This window comes from Notothenia rossii (assembly GCF_949606895.1).
Source record: "Notothenia rossii genome assembly, chromosome: 2".
NCBI lineage: Eukaryota > Metazoa > Chordata > Actinopteri > Perciformes > Nototheniidae > Notothenia > Notothenia rossii.
In genome coordinates, this window is record NC_136904.1 from 44,739,829 (window position 1) to 44,762,607 (window position 22,779).

At 44.1% G+C, this 22,779-nt stretch overlaps 2 protein-coding genes across 2 annotated transcripts in view; both read right to left on the minus strand.

Annotated features, from left to right (window-relative positions):
* The window catches only part of selenos (selenoprotein S), a 33,170-nt gene extending 14,336 nt beyond the window's left edge, over positions 1–18,834 (minus strand). Inside the window, exons 1-2 of the mRNA XM_079664914.1 lie at positions 18,366–18,834; positions 17,902–18,027 (exon numbers count right to left, since the gene is read on the minus strand). Coding sequence (XP_079521040.1) covers positions 17,902–18,027; positions 18,366–18,450 — 211 coding nt within the window. The 5' untranslated portion in view covers positions 18,451–18,834. The remainder of the gene's footprint in view (positions 1–17,901; positions 18,028–18,365) is intronic.
* Positions 1–22,779, minus strand: part of LOC307028389 (uncharacterized protein) — a 361,942-nt gene that overhangs the window by 221,532 nt on the left and 117,631 nt on the right. The gene's annotated exons all lie outside the window — the stretch shown is intronic.

The window sequence follows — 22,779 nt, forward strand, 5'->3', positions numbered from 1 at the left end:
GCTTTGGCTATCCGGCAACATCAGAGAATTTTGGGTGTGGGATAGGTGAATCTGAGCATATCATTTCCTTATTTGCGGATGATATTATTATTTTTCTGTCCAAGTTGACAACATCTATCCCAACACTTGTTAGCCTAATCAATTCATTTGGGGAATTCTCTGGATACAAGGTCAATAATTCTAAATCCACCATATTATTTTTAAATAAAAATGAGACAAAACCCAGGGATACCCACCCCCTTTTTAGCTACTCAGGAGGGTTTTATATACCTAGGAATAAAAATTGTCCCGGAAATTGAGAATATTGTCCCCTCCAATTATGACCCCATAATACAATCAGTAACAGAATCTCTGAATAGATGGATGCCAATGCCCATCTCCATGTTAGGCCGTATTAATAATCTTAAAATGTATATTCTGCCAACACTTCTTTACCTGTTTCAGTCTATTCCTCTCCCTCTTTCACAATCATCTTTTTGTAAGCTCAGGCAGCTCTTCTCAAAATTCATATGGAACAACAGGCGTGCAAGACTACGGCTCTCCCTTTTACATCTGCCTTATGATAGAAGGGGACTTCAAGTACCTAATCTACAATTGTATTATTGGGCAGTGCAGCTGCGCACAGCCATGTTTTACTTCTCCTCCTCTGACCCTCCACCATGGCTAGCCATTGAACGCAATACAGCACCGGGTCTATCCCTCCAGTCATATATCTACTCTGCTCATGCTAAAAAACAGACAAAAAATCCATTTGTTAAAAATACTGTTTCTGTTTGGCATGAAGCACATGTCTATATAGGAGATGCTCCCAAACTATCCCAGTTCTCCCCAATGTGGGGTAATGACAACTTTGTCCCCGGAAGAGCGGATGGGGGATTCAAACAATGGGCTGCCAAGGTTCTATTTCGTATATGGCTTCGCCCTCTAAGGCTATCGCTATTGGGTAATCCCCCTGCGCACCCGCGCAGCACTGAAACACTTGTAGTTCACGCCCACCCACAAGGTGGGCCCCGCCCTCGGGCCTCCTTCCGGTATAAATAGGAAGGAGGCCCGGCAATCTGCTCCCTCTTTTCTTCATCAAACCTCGGCAGTTACTGAAGCACAGAACCATTAAACATGAGCAACAACTGCGTCCGAAATTGTCCCTCATGTGGCTCAAGATATATCATGAGCTATGACCAGCACGCAATGTGCGAATCCTGCCTGGGGCCAGAGCACGCGGACGCGGCTCTCAGCCAGCAGGTCGCTTGCTCACATTGTGCCCGTCTCCCATCAGCCGACAGGAAGCGAAGAGCGGACGCTCTAGCTGCTGCGGCCGACGAGGACGATTGGCCCGTCCAGGAGCACGTGGACGGCAGCATGGCCCTGGAGCCGAGTGCCGGGCAGGAGTCGGACGACTCCTACCCCGTCTCCCTCCATGGTTCACCATGCGGTTCTCCCCTCCCTCCTCTCCCCCAGACGGGGGAGACAGAGTCGGAGCAGGGGGCTGGTTTGGCGGCCGAGCATGCAGTCCCCTTCTCCGTCGCCACAGGACGGCGCCCTACGTTGAGCTCCCGCAGAGAGTGTTTCGCCACCAGGCCGACCGGGTGCACCAGTGTGCCTTTCAGGCGGCGGCAAATATCATCGCGCTGCTCTCCAACTCGGTGGTGACACTGGTAGAGCGGTTCACCACCGAGGCAGAGGAAATCAGCAAGGCGGCCAGCATGGCGCTCACTCTGTGCGCGTTTGTCGCTGTCTCCCAGGCAAGGATTTCCGCGTGGGTGACACAGATCCAGCGCCACCTGCAGCAGGCATCTGTTACGGAGACTGCCAGAAAAGTGCTACTGGACGCTCCAATCAGCCCGTACGGGCTGTTAGGACCCCAGTTCCACGCCATGGTGGAGTCCATGAAGACGGCCGCGGAACAGGTGGACGGCATTTGCCAGCATGTCAGCTGGTTGCAGCCTGCTGAGCGCCCACAGCGGAACCAACGTCCGCAGCAGCCGCGGCGTCCACAGGAGGCCGCAAGCGGAGAGACGCCCACAGCAACCGCCTCGGCGTCAGACTCACCCTTGGGCGGATGCAGGGGCTCCGTCCCACGTCTCCGCTCCCCCAGAGACAGGGTCTCCCGGCGGCGAGTCAAAGGGGAGTGAGGCTCCCCTGCTCCTGGTCTGCTCCGCGAGAGCCTCCGAGGAAGCAGAGCCTGTAATTAAGCCGGTTGCCACTAATCTGTTGATTAAGTAGACAGCAGGGCTCCCTGCAGAAGCCTGCTGGTTTTAATCTATCGGTTAATAACTTGCAGAGCTCGCGGCATTCCTCCGTCCGAGATACGCCTCCTACACACGGTCATAATAACCCATGAGCGCCGTTATAACGCCTCATGTGGATAGCACTGCACACACCTCCACTCATCCCCTGAGCGTGTACATGCCTCATGATGAAAGCCGGAGTGAGACGCATGTGGAGGCTTCCTCGCAGCCCTTTCACCTCACGGGCAGGGGCGGCGAGGGCAATGGCGTGGCTCGTCACCATGACGACCAGCACAGCACATCACAGAGAAGACAGGACGGGGGAATGAGCAGTATTCCAGGCTGAGTGCCCCCAGCGGCAGCGCCCGCAGCGCCACGGTGCCTAGGGCTTGCTGCAGAAGCCTGCTGGTTTTAACCTCGGTTAATAACCTGCAGAGCTCGCGGCATTCCTCTGTCCGAGATACGCCTCCTACACACGGTCATAATAAACCCATGAGCGCCGTTATATAACGCCTTATGTGGGCAGCACTGCACACACCTCCATCCATCCCCTGAGCGTGTACGCGCCTCATGATGAGTCGGAGTGAGACGCAGCGTGTGGAGGCCCCCGCGCAGCCTTTTCGGTACAAGCCCACCTTGTGTTGCCTCACGCCCTGTGTAAACCAGCTGCCTATAACCTGTCGGTTAATAGCCAGCAGGGCTCGTTGCTAAAGCCTGGTTTTCACCTGTCGGTTAATACATTTCAGAGCGCGCTAATTAAGCCGGCTGTCACTAATCTGTTGATTAGTAGACAGCGGGGCTCGCTGCAGAAGCCTGCTGGTTTTAACCTATCGGTTAATAACCTGCAGAGCTCGCGGCATTCCTCCGTCCGAGATACGCCTCCTACACACGGTCATAATAACCATGAGCGCCGTTGTAACGCCTCATGTGGACAGCACTGCACACACCTCCACTCATCCCCCGAGCGTGTACGCGCCTCATGATGAGTCGGAGTCAGACGCAGCGTGTGGCGGCCCCCGCGCAGCCCTTTTGGTCAAAGCACACCTTGGGTTGCTTCACGGGCAGCGGCGGCAGGGGCTCTGGCGTGGCGTGGCTCGTCACCATGACGACCAAAAACACATCTCGAGCACGTGCGCCCGCTCTCAGAGTTTTTCTCAGAGTGGCAGCGCGTCTGATGGACAGATGGATGAGCAGGCTGATCAGCAGAGGATACGTCCTGCAGTTCGCCTCTCCCCCCCCAAAGTTCAATGGGATACAGGAAACACTCCTGTTATCCCAGAAGCTATGTTTTGCGGTCCAATCCGAGCTGCTGGAACTCCTGTTGAAAGAGGATATTTCCAGGGTTCCTCAAAGGGAGGAAAATCAGGGGTTTTCACTCCCGTCAATTTTCTAATCCCGAAAAAGACTGGGGGAATGAGACATCCCCGATCTGTCAGTATTCCACATGCTGACGATCAAACACGTGCTGGAATGTGTTCACCAGGACGACTGGTTCACTTCCACCTGAAGGATGCATACTTCCACGTACCCATCATCCCAAAACACAGGAAATTCCTGCGTTTTCTCCAGAGGTGGTTCATTCGCTGCAGAAGCCTGCTGTTTTTAACCTATTGGTTTATAAACTGCAGAGCTCGCGGTATTCCTCTGTCCCAGATATGCCTCCTACACACGGTCATAATAACCCACGAGCACCGTTATAATGCCTCGTGTGGACAGCATGCACACACCTCTCATCCCCTGGGCGTGTATGAGCCTCATGATGAGAGACGGAGTGAAATGCAGCGTGTGGAAACTCCCTCGCAGCCTTTTTTTGCCTCACGGGCAGCGGCGGTGATGGCGTGGCTCGTCACCATGACGACCATTACGGCACATCACAGAGAAGCCTCTCCCCCCCAGCAGTCCCATGGGATACACGATACTCCTGTCATCCCAGGAACAGTGTCTTGCGCGGTCTTTACTCCGCTATTTTTCTAAATCTCTGAAAAAAAACGGGGGTGTCGCCCCGTTGCTGTACAATCAATGTGTTGATTCGCACAGACAACAGGCCACGGCTATGGAAGCAGCCTACCTCAATCGCCAGGGAGGAGTACGATCTGCGCAGCTTCTGAACGCAGCCAGGCGGCTGCTGTTCTGGGCCCGCACACACGTTGCTCTCATCAGAGCAATGTATATTCCCGGCGAATTGAACAGAGGGGCTCGCAGAGCGCAGCAGCCGTGTTATGCGAGAGTACGGAGACTCAGACCTGTGTCACGCGCACTGCCGCCTCAGTGGGATTTGGCTTTGGTGTTACGCGCACTAAGCAAAGCCCCATTTGAACCTTTAGACCAGGTTCCCCTTAAACTGTTGTCAGCCAAAGTAGTATTACTTTTGGCTCTATCAGCGAAAAGGTTGCAGTGTTTCCCCTAGGTTCACTGCCTTGGCAGGGTGCTGCTCGGGTACCCCGGAAAAAAAATTCGGGGCACCCAGATTTTTTTTAATCCTCTGGAGCAGAGAGAGGAGCTGTGGATTATTGTTATTGATATCGTACAGTAACAAAGTATTTGTACATTAAAAAGTAATAAAGTACAGTGTTACACTTTATTACTTTAATTCAAACTGTATTCCCTTCTTATCATGTAGCCTACACTTCTTCCTTTCATTGATACATTTATATCACCTGACTACAGCATATAACATACCTGCTGCTGCAACCCCGTGCCGCTGCTGCTGCTGCTTCTCTCTGCCTCATCCTCTATTGCTGGAGGCAGCTCCACCTCATCTGATCTCTGATATGAAAGCAATCGTGTTATGATCATATTGAGCTATTGGTGTGAGTCTAACATTAAACAAGCAGTCTGCTTGTCATACATTGCTGACGATACATCTTAAGTGGCAATTTGTTGAGTCACTGCCGCTAAATGCCGGTAGCATCAACTAGCAAATCCTGCATTAGCCTCACATCAACAGGTGTAGACAGAACATCCAATTATCCTGAGCTAATTTACTGAATAAAACAACTCACATCTCCTGTCTTTTTATTCACCCAACTCATTAGATTATTCTTCTGCTGGCGTTTGATTGTTGTTTTCTGTCAAATTCAATACTGTAGTTCAAAACCGCGGTACCTGCTCACCATCTGTGAGCTATTTTTAGAATGCGCACGCTACGTTCGTTATCGCGTTCGCGCGCGTCCACCTGGGCAGGCTGTGTGTGTCCTTCTCCCGTGACGATAACGGCTTGCGGTTAAAAAATAATAATAAACGAATTTGAAACTGGGGGGACACACAAACGGGCAGATAGCAGAGCTGTTGTTCTCCTCCTTTCCTCCGCTCTTGTCTCTGATACTACTGATAGTGAGTGTGTGCATTCGCGTGTGTGTGTGTGGGGGGGGGGGGGGAGCGGAGCCCCGCCCTTCAGAAACAGAGCGGAGGGAGAATTTGAATACGCAAGGCTGTGGACACTGAAACATGCACATTGGATAGGTAACATAGGCGTTTAGTTTATTTAATAAAAGAGCACATGTTCAACGTGAAAAGTGACCGTAGATAGATTACTTCAGTTGCAATTTGGTGCTATATATATACACATATATATATATTTGTTTTAAATAATAATTTAAAAAAAAGTTAAAAAAACAAACAAAACACCTTGAATTTCAGGCAGGGCGCGGGGCTCCGTTGGCAGGGCGCAGCGCCCCGCCAAGACAATGGTAGGGGAAACACTGGGTTGAGTGATTTGTCTGCTCTCTCCGTGACTCCGTCATGCCTCCGGATCCAAGGAGATGGCAGTTCAGCTGTTTTACGCCCTAACCCGGCTTTTATGCCAAAGGTCATCACAAGCTCTTTTAGAGTCGAGAGTGATCACCTTGGATGGCTTCTTTCCCCCTACTCACAGGTCAGAGGAAGAAGCCGCATCTCATCTCCTCTGTCCTGTGCGCGCGCTGTCCTGCTAGTGGCGCGCACGGCTGCCTTGCGCCATTCTCAGCGCCTGTTTGTGCATTATAGAGAGCGCTCGATCGGGCAGCCTCTGTCTGCACAACGGCTGTCACACTGGCTGTGTGAAGCTGTGTCACAGGCATGTCTCCTCTCTTATGAGAGGGATGTTTCCTTTTTTTCCTCCGATAAATTTTTGGGACGGAGTGTCTTGTCAGAGTGAGTGACGTCAGGGATCCAGCAGGGCGCTCTCCTGTCCGACACGCAGAGAGCTGCTGTTCCCCTTCTATGATCGCTGGGCAAGGTGGGACCTTCGTCTCTACTTTCTTACAGCGGCTGGGTATGTATTGTTCCCAGCCTTCATCCCGTCAGGGGAGATAGGCATGTTTTGCTATGTTCCAGGGACGGTGATGCGCCATTACGCATGGCACAACAGGCATGGGGTGTTATTGAGCAGGTGTGTCTGTGCTTCTAGTGCCGGGCGGACCCAGTGGGGCGCAGACTAAATCATGCTTCGCCCTTAACCCAATAGCGATAGCCTTAGAGGGCGAAGCCATATACGAAATAGAACTGAGGTTACCTACTGTAACCCCAGCTTCTATGAGTAAATGGCGCAGCCCTCTAAGCGCTGGGCCCCACTGGCTCTACGAATAGCTGAAGAAAAGTTATTTGGTATGGGAGCATATTGCCGGGCCTCCTTCCTATTTATACCGGAAGGAGGCCCGAGGGCGGGGCCCACCTTGCGGGTGGGCGTGGACTACAAGTGTTTCAGTGCTGCGCGGGTGCGCAGGGGGATTACCCAATAGCGAAAGCCCTAGAGGGCTGCGCCATTTACTCGTAGAAGCTGGGGTTACACTAGGTAACCTCAGGTCTGAGTAAAATAAAAGACTTGTATACAGAAGGAAAACTTATGTCCTTTGATCAGTTGGTTCATAGATATGCCATCCCTAGAAACCACTTCTTTAAATTCCTGCAGTTAAGGAGCTTCATATCAGCACAGACTAAATGCTTAGATGAGCCGCCCTTGTCAGTTGTGGAGAGGGCCACTCTAAATTATGTAGATGCTCGAGGCCAACTATCAGTCATTTATGTTCTGCTGCGGTCCAAATCAAAAGGACAACTCACACTCAAGACTCAATGCTTGGAGAGATGATTTAAAAGTAGACATTACAGAGACTGAGTGGGAAAATGCTTGTTTAAAAAGGCACAAACCCAGACTATAAACACTGCACTGAAACAATATAAATGGCTGTTTAGAACCTATGTTACACCTGTTAAACTGAATATGTATAATCCTAACATTCCTGATAACTGTTCCAAATGTGACAATAATGTTGGTACTCTGCTGCACTGTATGTGGGAATGCCAAAAGATCCAATCATTCTGGAAAGATATAGTTAACCTGATTGCATGTGTAACTGCTATACAGATTCCTCTCGACGCAAAGCTCTGTATAACAGGTATATATCCCGACCAATTTGTACCAAGCCGTAAAGCAGTGCCCTTGATAAATATTTGCCTACTTCAGGCTAGGAGAGTAATTGCACTGAGGTGGAAAAATACGGATGGTCCTACACCTGCATTGTGGCTGCGGGGAAAAGGCGTCCTGCCTCGCTTTGGAAAATTAACCTATGTGATCAAAAGGAAAGTAAATAAGTTTAAGTTAATATGGGACACATTCATGCACTTCCTTGAAAGTGATCAAATGGAAATTGATGAGTGAAATGTATGGATATCGCTATCAAACACTGATAAATAACTAGAAAATGCATTTCCTGCAGAAAATGCATGCGAATGCTGTAAACTGTGAACATTTATGGCTGAATTTAGCTGAAAATGCAGAAAAAGCTGAATATGTTATTAGCTGAATGGTAGCTGCTTTTAGCTACGAAAATGCAGAAAAAGCTTAATATTTAAAAGAAAAGGTTTTTAAAAAAAAAGGTATAAACAACAACATGTATAGCCCTGATGTCCTGAAATAGCTGAATAATGTAATAGTTGAATGGTTTCTGCAGCTGAAAATAGGGTGAAGGAGTTAAATATCAGATGTAAGTAGTAGTGAATGAATTTGTATTAAGATGAGAAAAGAAAGTAAAAAGGCTTGGGAAAGCAGCAGAATATTTGAACTGCAAACTTTTCGACTAAAACCATACGTCACCAATAATGTATAAAATATGTGGAAAGTCTGTATGAAGTCTCCATCAGACAGAAAAGGATAGGCTGAGACAGTCTGTTAAAGTCCAGTCTGTCAGTGTTTGTTTCTGTTCCTGAGCACCTACTCATAACACCCAATCATAACACCTGTGTGTGTGTCCAGAGATCAAAGACAACCAACTGCAGTACTGCGTCCCATAAGAATGCATTGAGTTGTATATCTGACCATTTTGCCACCTGTTCAAAAACTATGGCTATGGAGAGAGAGAGAGTATGTGTGTGAGTGAGTGAGTGAGTGAGTGAGTGAGTGAGTGAGTGAGTGAGTGAGTGAGTGTGTGTGTGTGTGTGTTTGAGAGAGAGTGTGTGTGTTTGAGAGAGAGAGAGAGTGAGAGTGTGTGTGTGTGAGAGAGAGAGTGTGTGTTTGAGAGAGAGTGTGTGTTTGAGATAGAGTGTGTGTTTGAGAGAGAGAGAGAGAGTGTGTGTGTGCGTGTGAAAGAGTGTGTGTGTGTGTGTGTGTGTGTGTGTGTGTGTGCGTGTGAAAGAGTGTGTGTGTGTGTGTGTGTGTGCGTGTGAAAGAGTGTGTGTGTGCGTGTGAAAGAGTGTGTGTGTGTGTGTGTGTGTGTGTGCGTGTGTGTGTGTGTGTGTGCGTGTGAAAGAGTGTGTGTGTGTGTGTGTGCGTGTGAAAGAGTGTGTGTGTGTGTGTGTGTGTGTGTGTGTGTGTGTGTGTGTGTGTGTGTGTGTGTGTGTGTGTGTGTGTGTGTGCGCGTGTGAAAGAGTGTGTGTGTGTGTGCGTGTGAAAGAGTGTGTGTGTGTGCGTGTGAAAGAGTGTGTGTGTGTGTGCGTGTGAAAGAGTGTGTGTGCGTGCGTGCGTGTGTGTGTGTGGCTCCAATCTGCCCAACAACACCATGACAACCAACTGCAGCACTGAGTCCCATAAGAATGCATTGGGGATTATATCTGACAATTTTGCCACCTGTTCAAAAACTATGGCTCTCTGTTTTGAGATCAAAGGACTCTAGACGAGCTGCTCCATCCACTCTAATGTTAAATTCTGAAAAAGGCCTCTCTACCAAGCTCCAAACTAAATTCAATATCTCAAAAAGTTTAAAAGATATCAAAAAGAAAACTCAATTTTGAATAGCTGAAGGTCTTGTGATCATTTGAAAGTTGGAATGAAGTGTCCAACTGAAAGTATGTGGAAGGAGTAGCATTTGGCGCAAAGTGTAGGAAAAGTGGATTTGAAGGCATCTCCCATTGACTTCAATGTTAAAAAAAAGAGTTTAAAAAGCTGAACATTTAAAAAAATATGAAATATTTTGAAAAAGTTTAAAGTTAACCATTGATTGCTGAAAAGGCTGAATAGTTTAATATTTGAATGGTTTCTCTAGCTGAAAGTAAGCTGAAGTTATGGAGAGCTAAAGTATTGGCTGATTTGAAGGCTCTTCCCATTGACTTCAATGTTAAAAAAAGAGTTTAAAAAGCTGAATATTTCAAAAAGTATGAAATATTTTGAAAAAGTTGAAGGTTTCCCATCGATTCCTGAACAGGCTGAGCAGTTTAATATTTGAATGGTTTCTGTAGCTGAAAATAAGTTGAAGTTATGGAGTGCCAAAGTATTGGCTGAAATAAGTTTAAGGGGAAGAATAAAGATTTGAAGAACTATAGTGGAATGCTGTAAACAGCATTCACACTAATAAAGATTTGAAGTACTATAGTGGAATGCCGTAAACAGCATTCGCACTAATAATAAGGGGAAGAATAAAGATTTGAAGAACTATAGTGGAATGCTGTAAACATCATTCGCACTAATAAGGAATAATAACAATGCTGCTTATAATAATGACGATAATAATTATCTCTAAATATAGAAACAAATTATTCTTTCATATACATTTTTTTTATTATTGTTTCACATCCTTTACTTATATCTGATTGTATTTACTTTCAATCTGTGAGGTTTCCCTGAATGTCCGATGTTGAGGATGGGGGGAGGGAAGGGTTATTTTCCCATGTGTCAATGTATGTATGTATGTATGTATGTATGTATGTATGTATGTATGTTCTTTCTATGTTGAAAAACCCAATAAATATAATGAAAAAAAGAAAAAAAAAGTTAGTAACAGGAATTTTAAAGTGGTGGAATTTTAAAGTGGTGTAAATACACTGGGAAGGACTGTCAGCTAAAAAGTGAGTGGATAAACAGGAGTGTTTAGCATTAGCATAAGAAGACCCCCTGTTTACAGGGGCAGGAAGGTGAACAGTGAGTCATCTCTGGGTGTGTGCAGGTCTCCATGAGAAGTGAAGGAGCAGTCTGTAATATTCTGACCGAATATGTAGATAAAACTGTTTATCTATGTTTGTTTATGGTTGGCCCACGTGATGTGACGTAGTAAGAGTATGCATGCGCAGCCAGACAGTTTGAGGGAAGTTTTCCTTCCTACCAGACATGAGTATGTAGATCTCTGGTGTATGAACAAAGGTTGAATAGAGCACGTCGTAGTCTGGAGCATTCATTTACATACAGTACAAGAACGGTGGTAACTTAACCCATCTTTTATAATACAATACTAGGGCTGTCAAGTTAACGCAATTTTTTGCTCGCTTGCGGCAGGCCACGCATGAAAGTTTGCCGGGGAGACGCCTGGACAACAACAGCGATAGCTAAATGGGTGGCTACAGCTTAACATTGTGGAGGACGAGGGGCTGCGTTAGATCATTCGGATCGCATCCAACGTGTCGACTGCACATCACAGCGCATTATTCTGAATAGGCACGTGCACACAGACATCAAAGTGGGCTTGAGCCCCTGCTCGTTTTCTTCCTCCAGAGATAGTTATTTAAAAAAAATATATATATATATATTTTTTTTAATAAAATGTATATATATCTACTTGCCTCTACTACTCTAATACTCCTGTTTGCGCACAGTTTCCCTTTCCAAAAATATATTGATTGAATAGAAAATAAAAATATCAGGTCGGGAGATTAGACTGTCAAGTTCCGATGCTCTCTCTACCCTCCCTTCCCCCCCCTCCACGTCTCGCGCACAGCAGTGCGGACAGTCATCGGCAGTCACCTCAGACAGACAGGTAGCAGCACCTCCCACTTTACTGTCCCATGTTATGCCGGCTTTTCTTGGCTTGTTTGAAGGTGAGTGGTGATGAACAAATGACTAAACTACCAGTGCCTCGAGTTTACAGAGCTTAGCAAAAAGCCAAAAAACAAATAGTTAACTAAGGTGGTGGCCAATGGATAAGTTAGCTAAAGGTTTAGCTAAGAAAATGTATCATGGACGTAGGCTAATGTACTGTACTTAAGGGGAGACACTACAAGTGAATACAGTAAAATCTGTATCTAATAACGTCATCACAATCGACACATTGATATGCAAATTAGGCGTTACGTATAGCCTAATTAGATTGCGCCAATTTGCATGCAGTTACCAAGGAATTGCAGGGGAAAAGGATACAAAAATGTACACATATCACCTCACAACTTCCCCAGATAGTCAAGTCAGTATTTCCCCCTGAAATGTTATGTTTAAATGCAGATTAGCTTTAAATCTATAGATGAATTCAGACAGGTAGTAAAACGAACACCATTTATATGTGTTTTTGGAAGTTTTCTTTCCATTAGTGAAAGAAAACATGGAAGCAAAATAGACCAAAATGTACATGAAAAAACGATATTTTTGCCTGTAATGTCCTGCCTTAAACAGTAACTTTATGTCTTTATTAGGATCCCCATTAGCACGAGCATGAGTATTGGCTATTCTTCCTGGGGTCCTCACACACTCAAAAACATACGTAAACATACATACAACAAAATAAAAAATAAAAATAAAAATGGTGATCCAATTATCGCCATCCTAAGGCCAAACAAAAGTAAATACAAATAAGTGTACATAATAATATCAGCACACATAGCCACAGTTCAAATTTACTTTATAATATTTTTATATTTTTTTTAGCAACCTTTGGAAATGTACTTGAGAATTTTCCTGAATGATGTGAACTGGTAAAGAGTTCCAGCTGAAAATGGCTCTGTACATGACGGTTTTCTGTCCCATATTTGATTTAGATTTGGGTAATACAAACCTTCCTTCTATTGTATGTTGTGTTTGATAGTTATGTTGTGAATATTGCGCTATAAAACTGTGATAATATATCTGGTGAGTGAGTCACTGTAATATTTCTGACAACATTTAATAAAATATAAGTTGACCTCTGTCTGACAGTTAACCATTTCAGTGACTCTGGTTCTGTAGGAGCACTGCAGTGCACATCGTGCTGCCTTATTTTGTGCTACTTGTAGTTTGTTTAAATCTTTTTCAGCAGCACTAGACCATATAACCAAACAATAATCAAGGTGCGACAGAACCAAAGCATCCAAAACATGTCTACTGACATCCATAGGCAAATATTTTACAATTTATTTTTACAAGTGACACACCCCCTCCCATTTTACATACAACATTATCAATTTGTTTAGACCAAGATAATTTATTATCCAGGAATGAACCTAGCAATTTTGTCTCCTTGACCTGTTCAATTTCAATATGGTTTAAATGTAGTTGCTATTTTGGTTCACCTTTTAACTGATGATTTGATCCTATTAATAACGATTTAGTTTTTCCCGCATTAAGTACCAACTTATTATTTATGACCCACTCTGATATCAGTAGTAGATCTTTATTCATAACATTTGTCAACTCTCTTGTAGTTGATACTGCATAATATATTGTTGAGTCATCTGCATATATTACAATTTTAGCTTTTTCTAACACTAATGGTAGGTCATTTGTAAAAGTAGAAAATAAAAGTGGTCCCAAACAACTACCCTGATGTACTCCAAAATTGACTGTTTTCATCTTTGAGAGACTTCCATTAAAAAAAACAGTTTGACTTCGATTTGTCAGGTAACTTTCTAACCACCTCAGTGTTTCAAAATTAAAACCATATTGTTCCAGCTTGTGTAACAACAAAGAATGGTCAATGACATCAAATGCAGAACTAAAATCAAGTAGTACTGCACCCACTAACTTCCTATTATCTAGTTCGCCCTTCCAGTCATCTGTCATTTGTGTTAAAGCGGTGCATGTGGAATGGCCAGGTCTGTAAGCATGTTGATACACAGTATTAAGTTTGTTACCTTCAAAGTATTTTTGTATTTGATTGAAAATTATTCTCTCCATTATCTTTGCTACTGCTGGTAATACACTTATTGGAAGGCTATTTGTACCAGAAAATGGTCCAGCTGGATTTTTTGCAAGTGGAATACTTGTTGCTATTTTCCATGCCTGTGGGCAAATACATGTATCAATACTCAAATTTATAATATGACAGATAGGCTCTGCAACAAAATTAGCAACATATCTAAGAAATGTACCAACTAAATTATCCACTCCTGGTGGTTTATCATTACATTTACCTAGTAGACATCAACATCTGTAATTGTCACTTTTTCTATTTTAAATGTACAATTCTTATTTTTCATAATTAAATCCTTTATTAGAAATGTGGAGTTACTATTTATAGGTTTCATTCATATTTCTCCTCAAATGTTTTACTTTATCAAGAAAATAATCATTCAGATGATTAGCAGTTTGTACTGGTTTTTGTACACTTTATTTCTTAGACTACATATATTTATGTGAGCCAATTTAAACCCTTTACTTGGTAACTTATTCAACATTAAGATGGCAATTTAAATGTTATCTCTTTTTCACTTCCTCTCAAAATGAGAGCTGAACTAAAACATACAGTGGGGCAAAAAAGTATTTAGTCAGCCACCAATTGTGCAAGTTCTCCCACTTAAAAAGATGAGAGGTCTGTAATTTTCATCCTAGCTATACCTCAACTATGAGAGACAAAAAAAGAAAAAAAATAATAAATCCAGAAAATCACATTGTCTGATTTTTAAATAATTGATTTGCAAATTATGGTGGAAAATAAGTATTTGGTCAATAAAAAAAAAGTTAATCTCAATACCCTTTGTTGGCAATGACAGAGGTCAAACGTTTTCTGTAAGTCTTCACAAGGTTTTTCACACACTGTTGCTGGTATTTTGGCCCATTCCTCCATGCAGATCTCCTCTAGAGCAGTGATGTTTTGGGGCTGTCGCTGGGCAACACGGACTTACAACTCCCTCCAAAGATTTTCTATGGGGTTGAGATCTGGATACTGGCTAGGCCACTCCAGGACCTTGAAATGCTTCTTACGAAGCCACTCCTTCGTTGCCCGGGCGGTGTGTTTGGGATCATTGTCATGCTGAAAGACCCAGCCACGTTTCATCTTCAATGCCCTTGCTGATGGAAGGAGGTTGTCACTCAAAATCTCACGATACATGGCCCCATTCATTCTTTCCTTTACACGGATCAGTCGTCATGGTCCCTTTGCAGAAAAACAGCCCCAAAGCATGATGTTTCCACCCCCATGTTTCACAGTAGGTATGGTGTTCTTTGGATGCAACTCAGCATTCTTTCTCCTCCAAACACGTCTCGTTGAGTTTTTACCAAAAAGTTATATTTTGGTTTCATCTGACCATATGACATTCTCCCAATCCTCTTCTGGATCATCTAAATGCTCTCTAGCAAACTTCAGACGGGCCTGGACATGTACTGGCTTAAGCAGGGGGACACGTCTGGCACTGCAGGATTTGAGTCCCTGGCGGCGTAGTGTGTTACTGATGGTAGCCTTTGTTAATTTGGTCCCAGCTCTCTGCAGGTCATTGACTAGGTCCCCCCGTGTGGTTCTGGGATTTTTGCTCACCGTTCTTGTGATCATTTTGACCCCACGGGGTGAGATCTTGCGTGGAGCCCCAGATCGAGGGAGATTATCAGTAGTCTTGTATGTCTTCCATTTTCTAATAATTGCTCCCACAGTTGATTTTCTTCACACCAAGCTGCTTACCTATTGCAGATTCAGTCTTCCCAGCCTGGTGCAGGTCTACAATTTTGTTTCTGGTGTCCTTTGACAGCTCTTTGGTCTTGGCCATAGTGGAGTTTGGAGTGTGACTGTTTGAGGCTGTGGACAGGTGTCTTTTATACTGATAACGATATCAAACAGGTGCCATTAATACAGTTAACAAGTGGAGGACAGAGGAGGCTCTTAAAGAAGAAGTTACAGGTCTGTGAGAGCCAGAAATCTTGTTTGTTTGTAGGTGACCAAATACTTATTTTACCGAGGAATTTACCAATTAATTCATTAAAAAAAATCCTAAAATGTGATTTCCTGGATTCTTTCCCCCCATTCTGTCTCTCATAGTTGAAATGTACCTAGGATGAAAATTACAGGCCTCTGTCATCTTTTTAAGTGGGAGAACTTAAACAATTGGTGGCTGACTAAATACTTTTTTGCCCCACTGTACATGTAACACAATTTCAACCACACACACACCATCACATATATAACCCAACATTTATCTGCACATAGATTGCTATAAATGTGCATACTCACTCGCTCAATTAGACGAGCCTCCCGGTTGCTCCCAAACATTTTTAAATAATAGTATGAAATAGATTCATGGTAATGTCTCGCAACACTAGATCTAATCAATAAATCAAAATGACATTTTAGGAGGAATGAACAACAATAGAGACCAGTTGAAATGTGTCTCTATTCAAAAACTAATAAACATAAATTCATACTCGCAGATGATGAAGTAAATAACTTCAAATAAATTAGCAGATAACTCAGACCAGTGAATATTGGCCGACAAGAAAATAAAACAATTGTGGAAATCACCAAAACTGCAACAATTCCCATTTTCATAATACAATTAATTTCTTCTCCTATCTGTATAATCATACCATCTATCGGATCATGTCCATCAGTCATTTCCCACCTTCATTTCTGCTTTGAACTGAAACCGGGCATACCACTGTTTTATTGAAATGCTCAGCTTCACTACAGTCCTGATAAAGTTTGGTTTTTCCATTGAAGGTTACGATGAGCGTTGCGGGGAACAATAGTCCATGCCTTACCTCAGCCTTGCGCAGCTTCATCCTGACGTCATTGAATAGGGCTCTCTTCCTGGGAAATATCTTCACTCGCATGTCACGGAAAATAATCTCTCCCTTGCTTCTTGCCAGCTTCAAGATAGCTTCCTTAGCTTGATATCTCTGCATAGTGAAAATCATAGGTCTGAGTCTCAAATCAGTCCCCTGCCCAATCCTGTATGCAATCTCGACTGCCGGTTCACTCGAGAGCTCACTTCCGAACACCACCTTTAAAAAGTTTGTCACAAAGGCAATGGGATCGCTCTTCTCAATGTCCGTTTTCAGTCCAATCACACGTAGATTAAACTTTTTGCTTTGAATCTCTATCCTCTCTATTTTGTCTTTGAACTCTTTGTTTTCCTTCATTAGATTGCCATTTGCGGTTTCGATTATAGCAACCCTACAATCCATGTCGGTTATCCCCTCCTCCATATCACCAAGCTTCTGACAACATGAGTCAAGTTCTCCCTTTAAAACATCAAACTGCGGCTAGAATTTCTCGAAAGCGGCCCCTATCTCCTCTCTTATAATGGAGCGTATTAGTACCGACAGCTACGAGTGGTTCACCTGCGAGGCCCCGCTTTCCATGGCGTTCTCCTCTGCTGCTAGTGTGTCACTCACTCCCGAAAGACCGCTGCTCTCATTCAATGGCACTTTAGCCTTTTTGTTTGGTTTCTTCGGTGGCATTACATTCCCCACATCGTATTTCGCTATAAACTTTGAGTGATCAACTTGCTCATCTGATCATAACCTGATTTCTCAAAAAGTTTGCTACGGGAGCTACACGCTCTCAGACTTCACACACAACTTCCGCGCACGCGCATAAGTTGTGATTGTTGTCTGCTCTTGTGCGTAGTGTTAGTAGAATTCTGTTGAGTATTAAACAATTGCGTGAGTGTGAGGGTATTCAAATAAATGTGTCAGTAAGTCTTTTATAAATTATTATGGGAAGTGCCCTTTTTCTCACTTGAGCTCCTGCCCACCAAAATGTCTGTGCACGTCCCTGATTTTGACCCACAGTGGGGACTTCAGTCTCATGCTTTGACTGAAGATGAAGACAGGAGCGGCATTTCGCCGACAACTGTAAACAGGCTTGTCTGTTTGAGCAACTGGCTCAGTGCAGAGAAGTACACAGGGTTGGGAGAGAGTGTAAGAGAGAGAGAGGTTCCAGGTTGTTGTGTTGAGAATATTCAGGAGAATATTTGTCATTGTTCCAATGATAATAAACAAACATTTGCATAGAGCATATTTGTCCACTCATATGTTGAAAAGAGTATTAAAAACGTAGAAACATATTCCAAGGTACATTTAGAACAGATAAAAAATGTGCGATTAATTTGCGATTAATCGAGATTAACTATGGACATCATGTGATTAAATATGTTAATCGACTGACAGCCCTATACAATACAAAACAATATTCACGTGTCTCATTCCAGAATCTCTCCACTTTTAATTCTGATAACAAATAGTTGTTATAGGGATAACGCTGCAGAGGATAGGATGGAGCTTGTTCAAAGTGGATGTAATGTGATAGAATATGGGATGAATCATGTTTGTCTGTTGTAGCAGACACAGGTCTTAGTATGCAGGTGAACCGGTGCTGACCTTGCGGTGTTGGTGGGGGGGAGCTGCGCTGGCTGGATCTCCTCCCGCTCAGGTACTGGAGGAGCAGGTAGACCAGCAGAGTCCCGAACAACAGGTACCATCCATACAGTGACAGCAGCTCTCCCACTATGGAGACAGTGGAACTTTCATATAGGCCAGATCACGTGAACAAAGAGACAGTGGGACAATAACAACTTTAACAGGCCAGCAGGAAACATGAAGAATGACTATACTGACCATGATGTGAGATACACTGCGACTATAAATGAGACTGTGGCGCATTAAATAGTCTACACAGGACGGAATGTTATAGTAAGCAGCTATAAAGGTACAATGTTTCTCACAGCAACGTTATGACGTATAACTCCCAACAAACATAAGCCGCTAAAAAGCAGCGCCATGCTAACGTTTAGCCTTAACTACAGCTCTCCGATAGGGAGATAAAGTTTTCACGGTAACGTTACCGTTCAGGGTCAGGTCCGGGTTTCTGAGAGGCGCCTTCTCCACCGTGTAGGGCGAGTCTCCGTCATTGACTTCCACTTCCTCCATCTCTCTTACTCAAAGGAATCTGTCGGGGTGTTTGAGGCACTGTACTGCGGACCAAGTGTCAAGCGGCTGTGAAGTCACTGACGGTGCTGAGGTCCCATGTCCGCCATGTTTGCTGACTGGCTGGCAGCTTCTGTGATGACGTGTTGGCCTAGTGCTGCGTTTCCGCCCCGTGGGAAAACCTAACACTTCCGTCGAACGCTCGGAATCATTTTAGAGGTGTTACGTTTTCGTTTAGAATAAACGAAACATTTGTATTTAAAAGGCAGTATTTAATAACCTTGACGAAGACGTTTGATAACACTGCTGATCGGGCTGGTCCCGTTTTACGATGGTTTTTGCGTCATGTTAAGTGAAGTCAATCCGGAAGTGCCAAAACCCTGCCTTCTTTTCCATGGCCATGAGAGGCGACTCTTGGGTTACAAAATGGTGTGATTATAGATGGATGTGAAAACAGGCATACAGCAGGATTTTCATTTGGATTTAACTCTTGTTTTAGTCTTTTAGCAAAAAACAAATAGGCGAATAATATAGACCATTGTTACAATAGATCTCCAATTTTCTGTGATTGTGGGCCTAATGCTGTCCCTGTTTGCTTCCAGAATGTACTTGCCTACTGCTTTAATGTAGCAACCAGCTTTTGGAGGGATTACATTACAAACCTATCAAAGCCCGAGGGAGCATGTTGTAGTCCAGCAGCAAGTCCTCAAAAAAGGCTTTAGCTTTCGAGATACCCCTACCCGAGGTAGAACAAATGACAACAATGATTTTTCTTATCTTTAGGGTCTCCCATTAATGAAATTGATTGTTGTCAAATTTTATTTTGGGGGAAAAAATGTTTTTGGGGTTGTTCTTTAGAACTACCCCAATCCCTGAAAAAGAGCCTAATTAGACCAGGCCGAATGTGGGAAAGTTGACTAAAAAGCCCATAACTTGAGAATGATCACTCTTTTCCTCTTCAGATTTGCTGAGGTATGAACCAGGTGGCTGTCCTACATCACCAAATAGTCAGACAATTATTTAACTAAAAAAATACATAATTATAGTCCTATAAACTTAGCTTTAGTTTAGACGTAAATTGTACTTTTTGGTGATAGGAACATAGGACTCAATCACTTTTCTCTCATTTATCAGAAAAACTGAAATCCCTAAAAAAATATACCATTACTGAATTGTCTAGGGTGCTATTGAGCACTAACCAGTAGTTGTATGGAAATATCTGGTACAGTTCTATTGCAAATTAGATTTATTTGGACATAGGCCTACCTCTTCTCTGATACAGTCAAATTCCAAATGGGGGAGAAGTGGCATAATAGCCTATAAGTTAATAATGCTCACTCTGATGGTCATCATATTTGTAGAGGGAAATACCAGTTGGCTGAACTACATCACCAAATAGTCAGAATAAGAGTAACCCAATACAATAAAGTGTATTAGTTCTAAATTGCAAGCCTCTAAAACATAGGTGTAAATGTACAGGTTTTATTGAAACCGGAACCTTAATTCAAAGTACAGTATACAATTCATCAAATAATTCAGTGAGAGGTCAAGTGTATAGATACTAGAATATAATGTTAAATATCAGGTTCCTTAGAAACGTTAGGGGACACATTTTGACATTCTGCACAGCAGGTGCAGAACCCTGAACAGGGAAGGTAGGCTGCATCTGTTGTTGATGCAATTATGAACCTCAGTTCATCCAAGTTTGTGCACATCAGTCCAATTTCCTTTTTTCCATCCAGTATAGCAGAAGCGCCAATTCTCTTGCGACTGGCAAAGACTCTTCCAAGCTGGCATAGAGTCCACAATGGGCCAGATCTTTGAGCTCGCTGAGATGGGTCTTGAGTTTGGTGAATGCTGTTGTCTTTCCTATTCTATACTACTTGTTGTGCCACAGCCAGTGAGTGCACAACATGCTGGTAGACAGTTAGACATGTCTTTTCCAATTTTCTCACATACTGTATGATGTTGATGGGGACATATCGCTCTCATTCCATTGCCTGCATGCATGTAAACTAGAGATGAACCAAACATGTATTTGCTTGCCTGTGTCATCAGACCTCACAATGATGCGGGAATATGACTCTGCAAGATGTATGGCATGGAGCACCATCCTTGTGTCTGTCTCCTCCTGATCACTGTACAGTGATGTCAAACTGCTGACTCCTGCTGTGCAGATGCTCTTCACCTCCTCCCCTTCGTCAAATCCTGAGTGTAGTCTCTGTGGGGCAGCAGTGACAATGTAGTTGCTCACAAACATGCAGAGTGCAGTCTTGTTTCCACTACTCCTCAAGTACTTCCTGTAGCTTGGGACATTTGTTTTGCTTTAGGTTATAACACTTGTGTTATTCTTCAGAGATGGGTCCTCATTACAGATCTGCACTTTTGCCTAAACATTTGTTTTTAGGCCTTTCTTAAAGGCTTCAGTGGTCTGTGGAGTCCTCAGGTGGTCTGGGAGGGAATTCCACAGGTGAGGAGCAGCTGCACAGAAAGCCCAATCCCCCATTGTGCGGAGATTGGTCCTGGGGGGGGCGAAGCAGATGGTTTGTTGTGGAGCGGAGGTTGAGTGTGGAGGTTTGTGATGTGAGTAGTTATTTTAGGTATGAAGGAGCATTCCCGTGGATGCACTGATGGGTGAGCAGTGAGATCTTGTATTCAGTCCTGAATGTGACAGGAAGCCAGTGGAGGGAATGAAGAACAGGTGTGATGTGGTTGTACTTTCTCACCCTCATCAGGATCCTAGCAGGACTGTTCTGTACGTATTGAAGCTTCTGAAGGCTCCCGCTAGGAGTCCCGATGAGGAGAGCATTACAATAGTCAAGCCTTGAAGAAACGAAGGCATGGACCGGTTGTTCAGCATCTGACAGGAGTTTTGCAATGTTCCTGAGGTGGTAGGAGGTTATGCACAGGTGTTTGATGTGGGTGTCAAAGGTCAGATGTCGGTCAAATCTTACACCCAGGTTGGTAACTGCTTTGGAGAGGGGTATGTTTTGGCCAGAAAAGGTGATGTGGGTCATGGGGGATGGCTGGACCTGGTTTGGTGTGCCAACTAAAATAGCTTCTGTTTTGGAGCTATTGAGCAGCAGGAAGTTTTGTTGCATCCAAGCCTTTATCTCCTCAATGCAGGTGTTAAAGGATGTTGATGGGAACGGTGATGATGATGGTGACAGTAAGGATGCATGTGGGATAGGGTTTGTCTTTATGTATAGCTGCGTGTCATCAGCGTAGCAATGGAATGATATTCCATGCTGGCTGATGACACGGCCAAGGGGCAGAGTGTACAGGCTGAACAGAGTGGGCCCGAGGACCGACCCTTGAGGGACACCACGGGTGACAGGGTGTGTCTGGGACCTCGTACCTCCCAAGGAGACGTACTCTGTTCTTCCAGACAGGTAGGACTGGAGCCAGCTCCAGGCGGAGTCAGAGAGTCTGATGGTGTGTTTGAGGCGCTGAAGGAGGATTTTATGGTCGACAGTGTCGAATGCTGCAGTCAGATCCAGGAGGATGAGGAGAGATGGGGAAACAGTGTCAGCCGCCATCAGCAGGTACTTTGTGACCCTGACCAGAGCTGTTTCAGTGCTGTGGGCGGAACGGAAACCGGACTGAAATTTCTCAAAGAGGCCGTTTAGTTGGAAATGGTCCTGAAGCTGGGCGGCAACTACAATGATGTCTACCAGCATGTCATGCACTCACTGGCTGTGGCACAACAAGTAGTTTGTACAGAATAGGAAAGACAACAGCATTCACCAAACTCAAGACCCATCTCAGCAAGCTCAAAGATCTGGCCCTTCTGCTATATGGAAAAAAGGAAATTGGACTGATGTGCACAAACTTGGATGAACTGAGGTTCATAATTTGCATCAACAACAGATGCAGCCTCAGAAAATCTGCCGCCAACAGAGGGTGCATTTCAACAACATGTACAAAGAGCAATATTTCAGACACCGATATGATGTCACAGGCCGAACCCAAACCCTTGTTATGGAGTCCTGTTGGCAAGGGGTGGATTGTCTGAGATGGGGCCATTCAACCAGGGGACACATTGACAGAATGTCAAAATGTTTCCCCTAACGTTTCTGAGGAACCTGACATTTAACATTATATTCTAGTATCTATATACTTGACCTCTCACTGAATTATTTGATTAATTGTACTTTGAATTAAGCTTCCAGTTTCAATAAAACCTGTACTATTTACACTTATGTTTTAGAGGCTTGCAATTTAGAACTAATACACTTTATTGTATTGGGTTACTCTTATTCTGACTATTTGGTGATGTAGTTCAGCCACCTGGTATTACCCTCTCCAAATATAATGACCATTAGAGTGAGC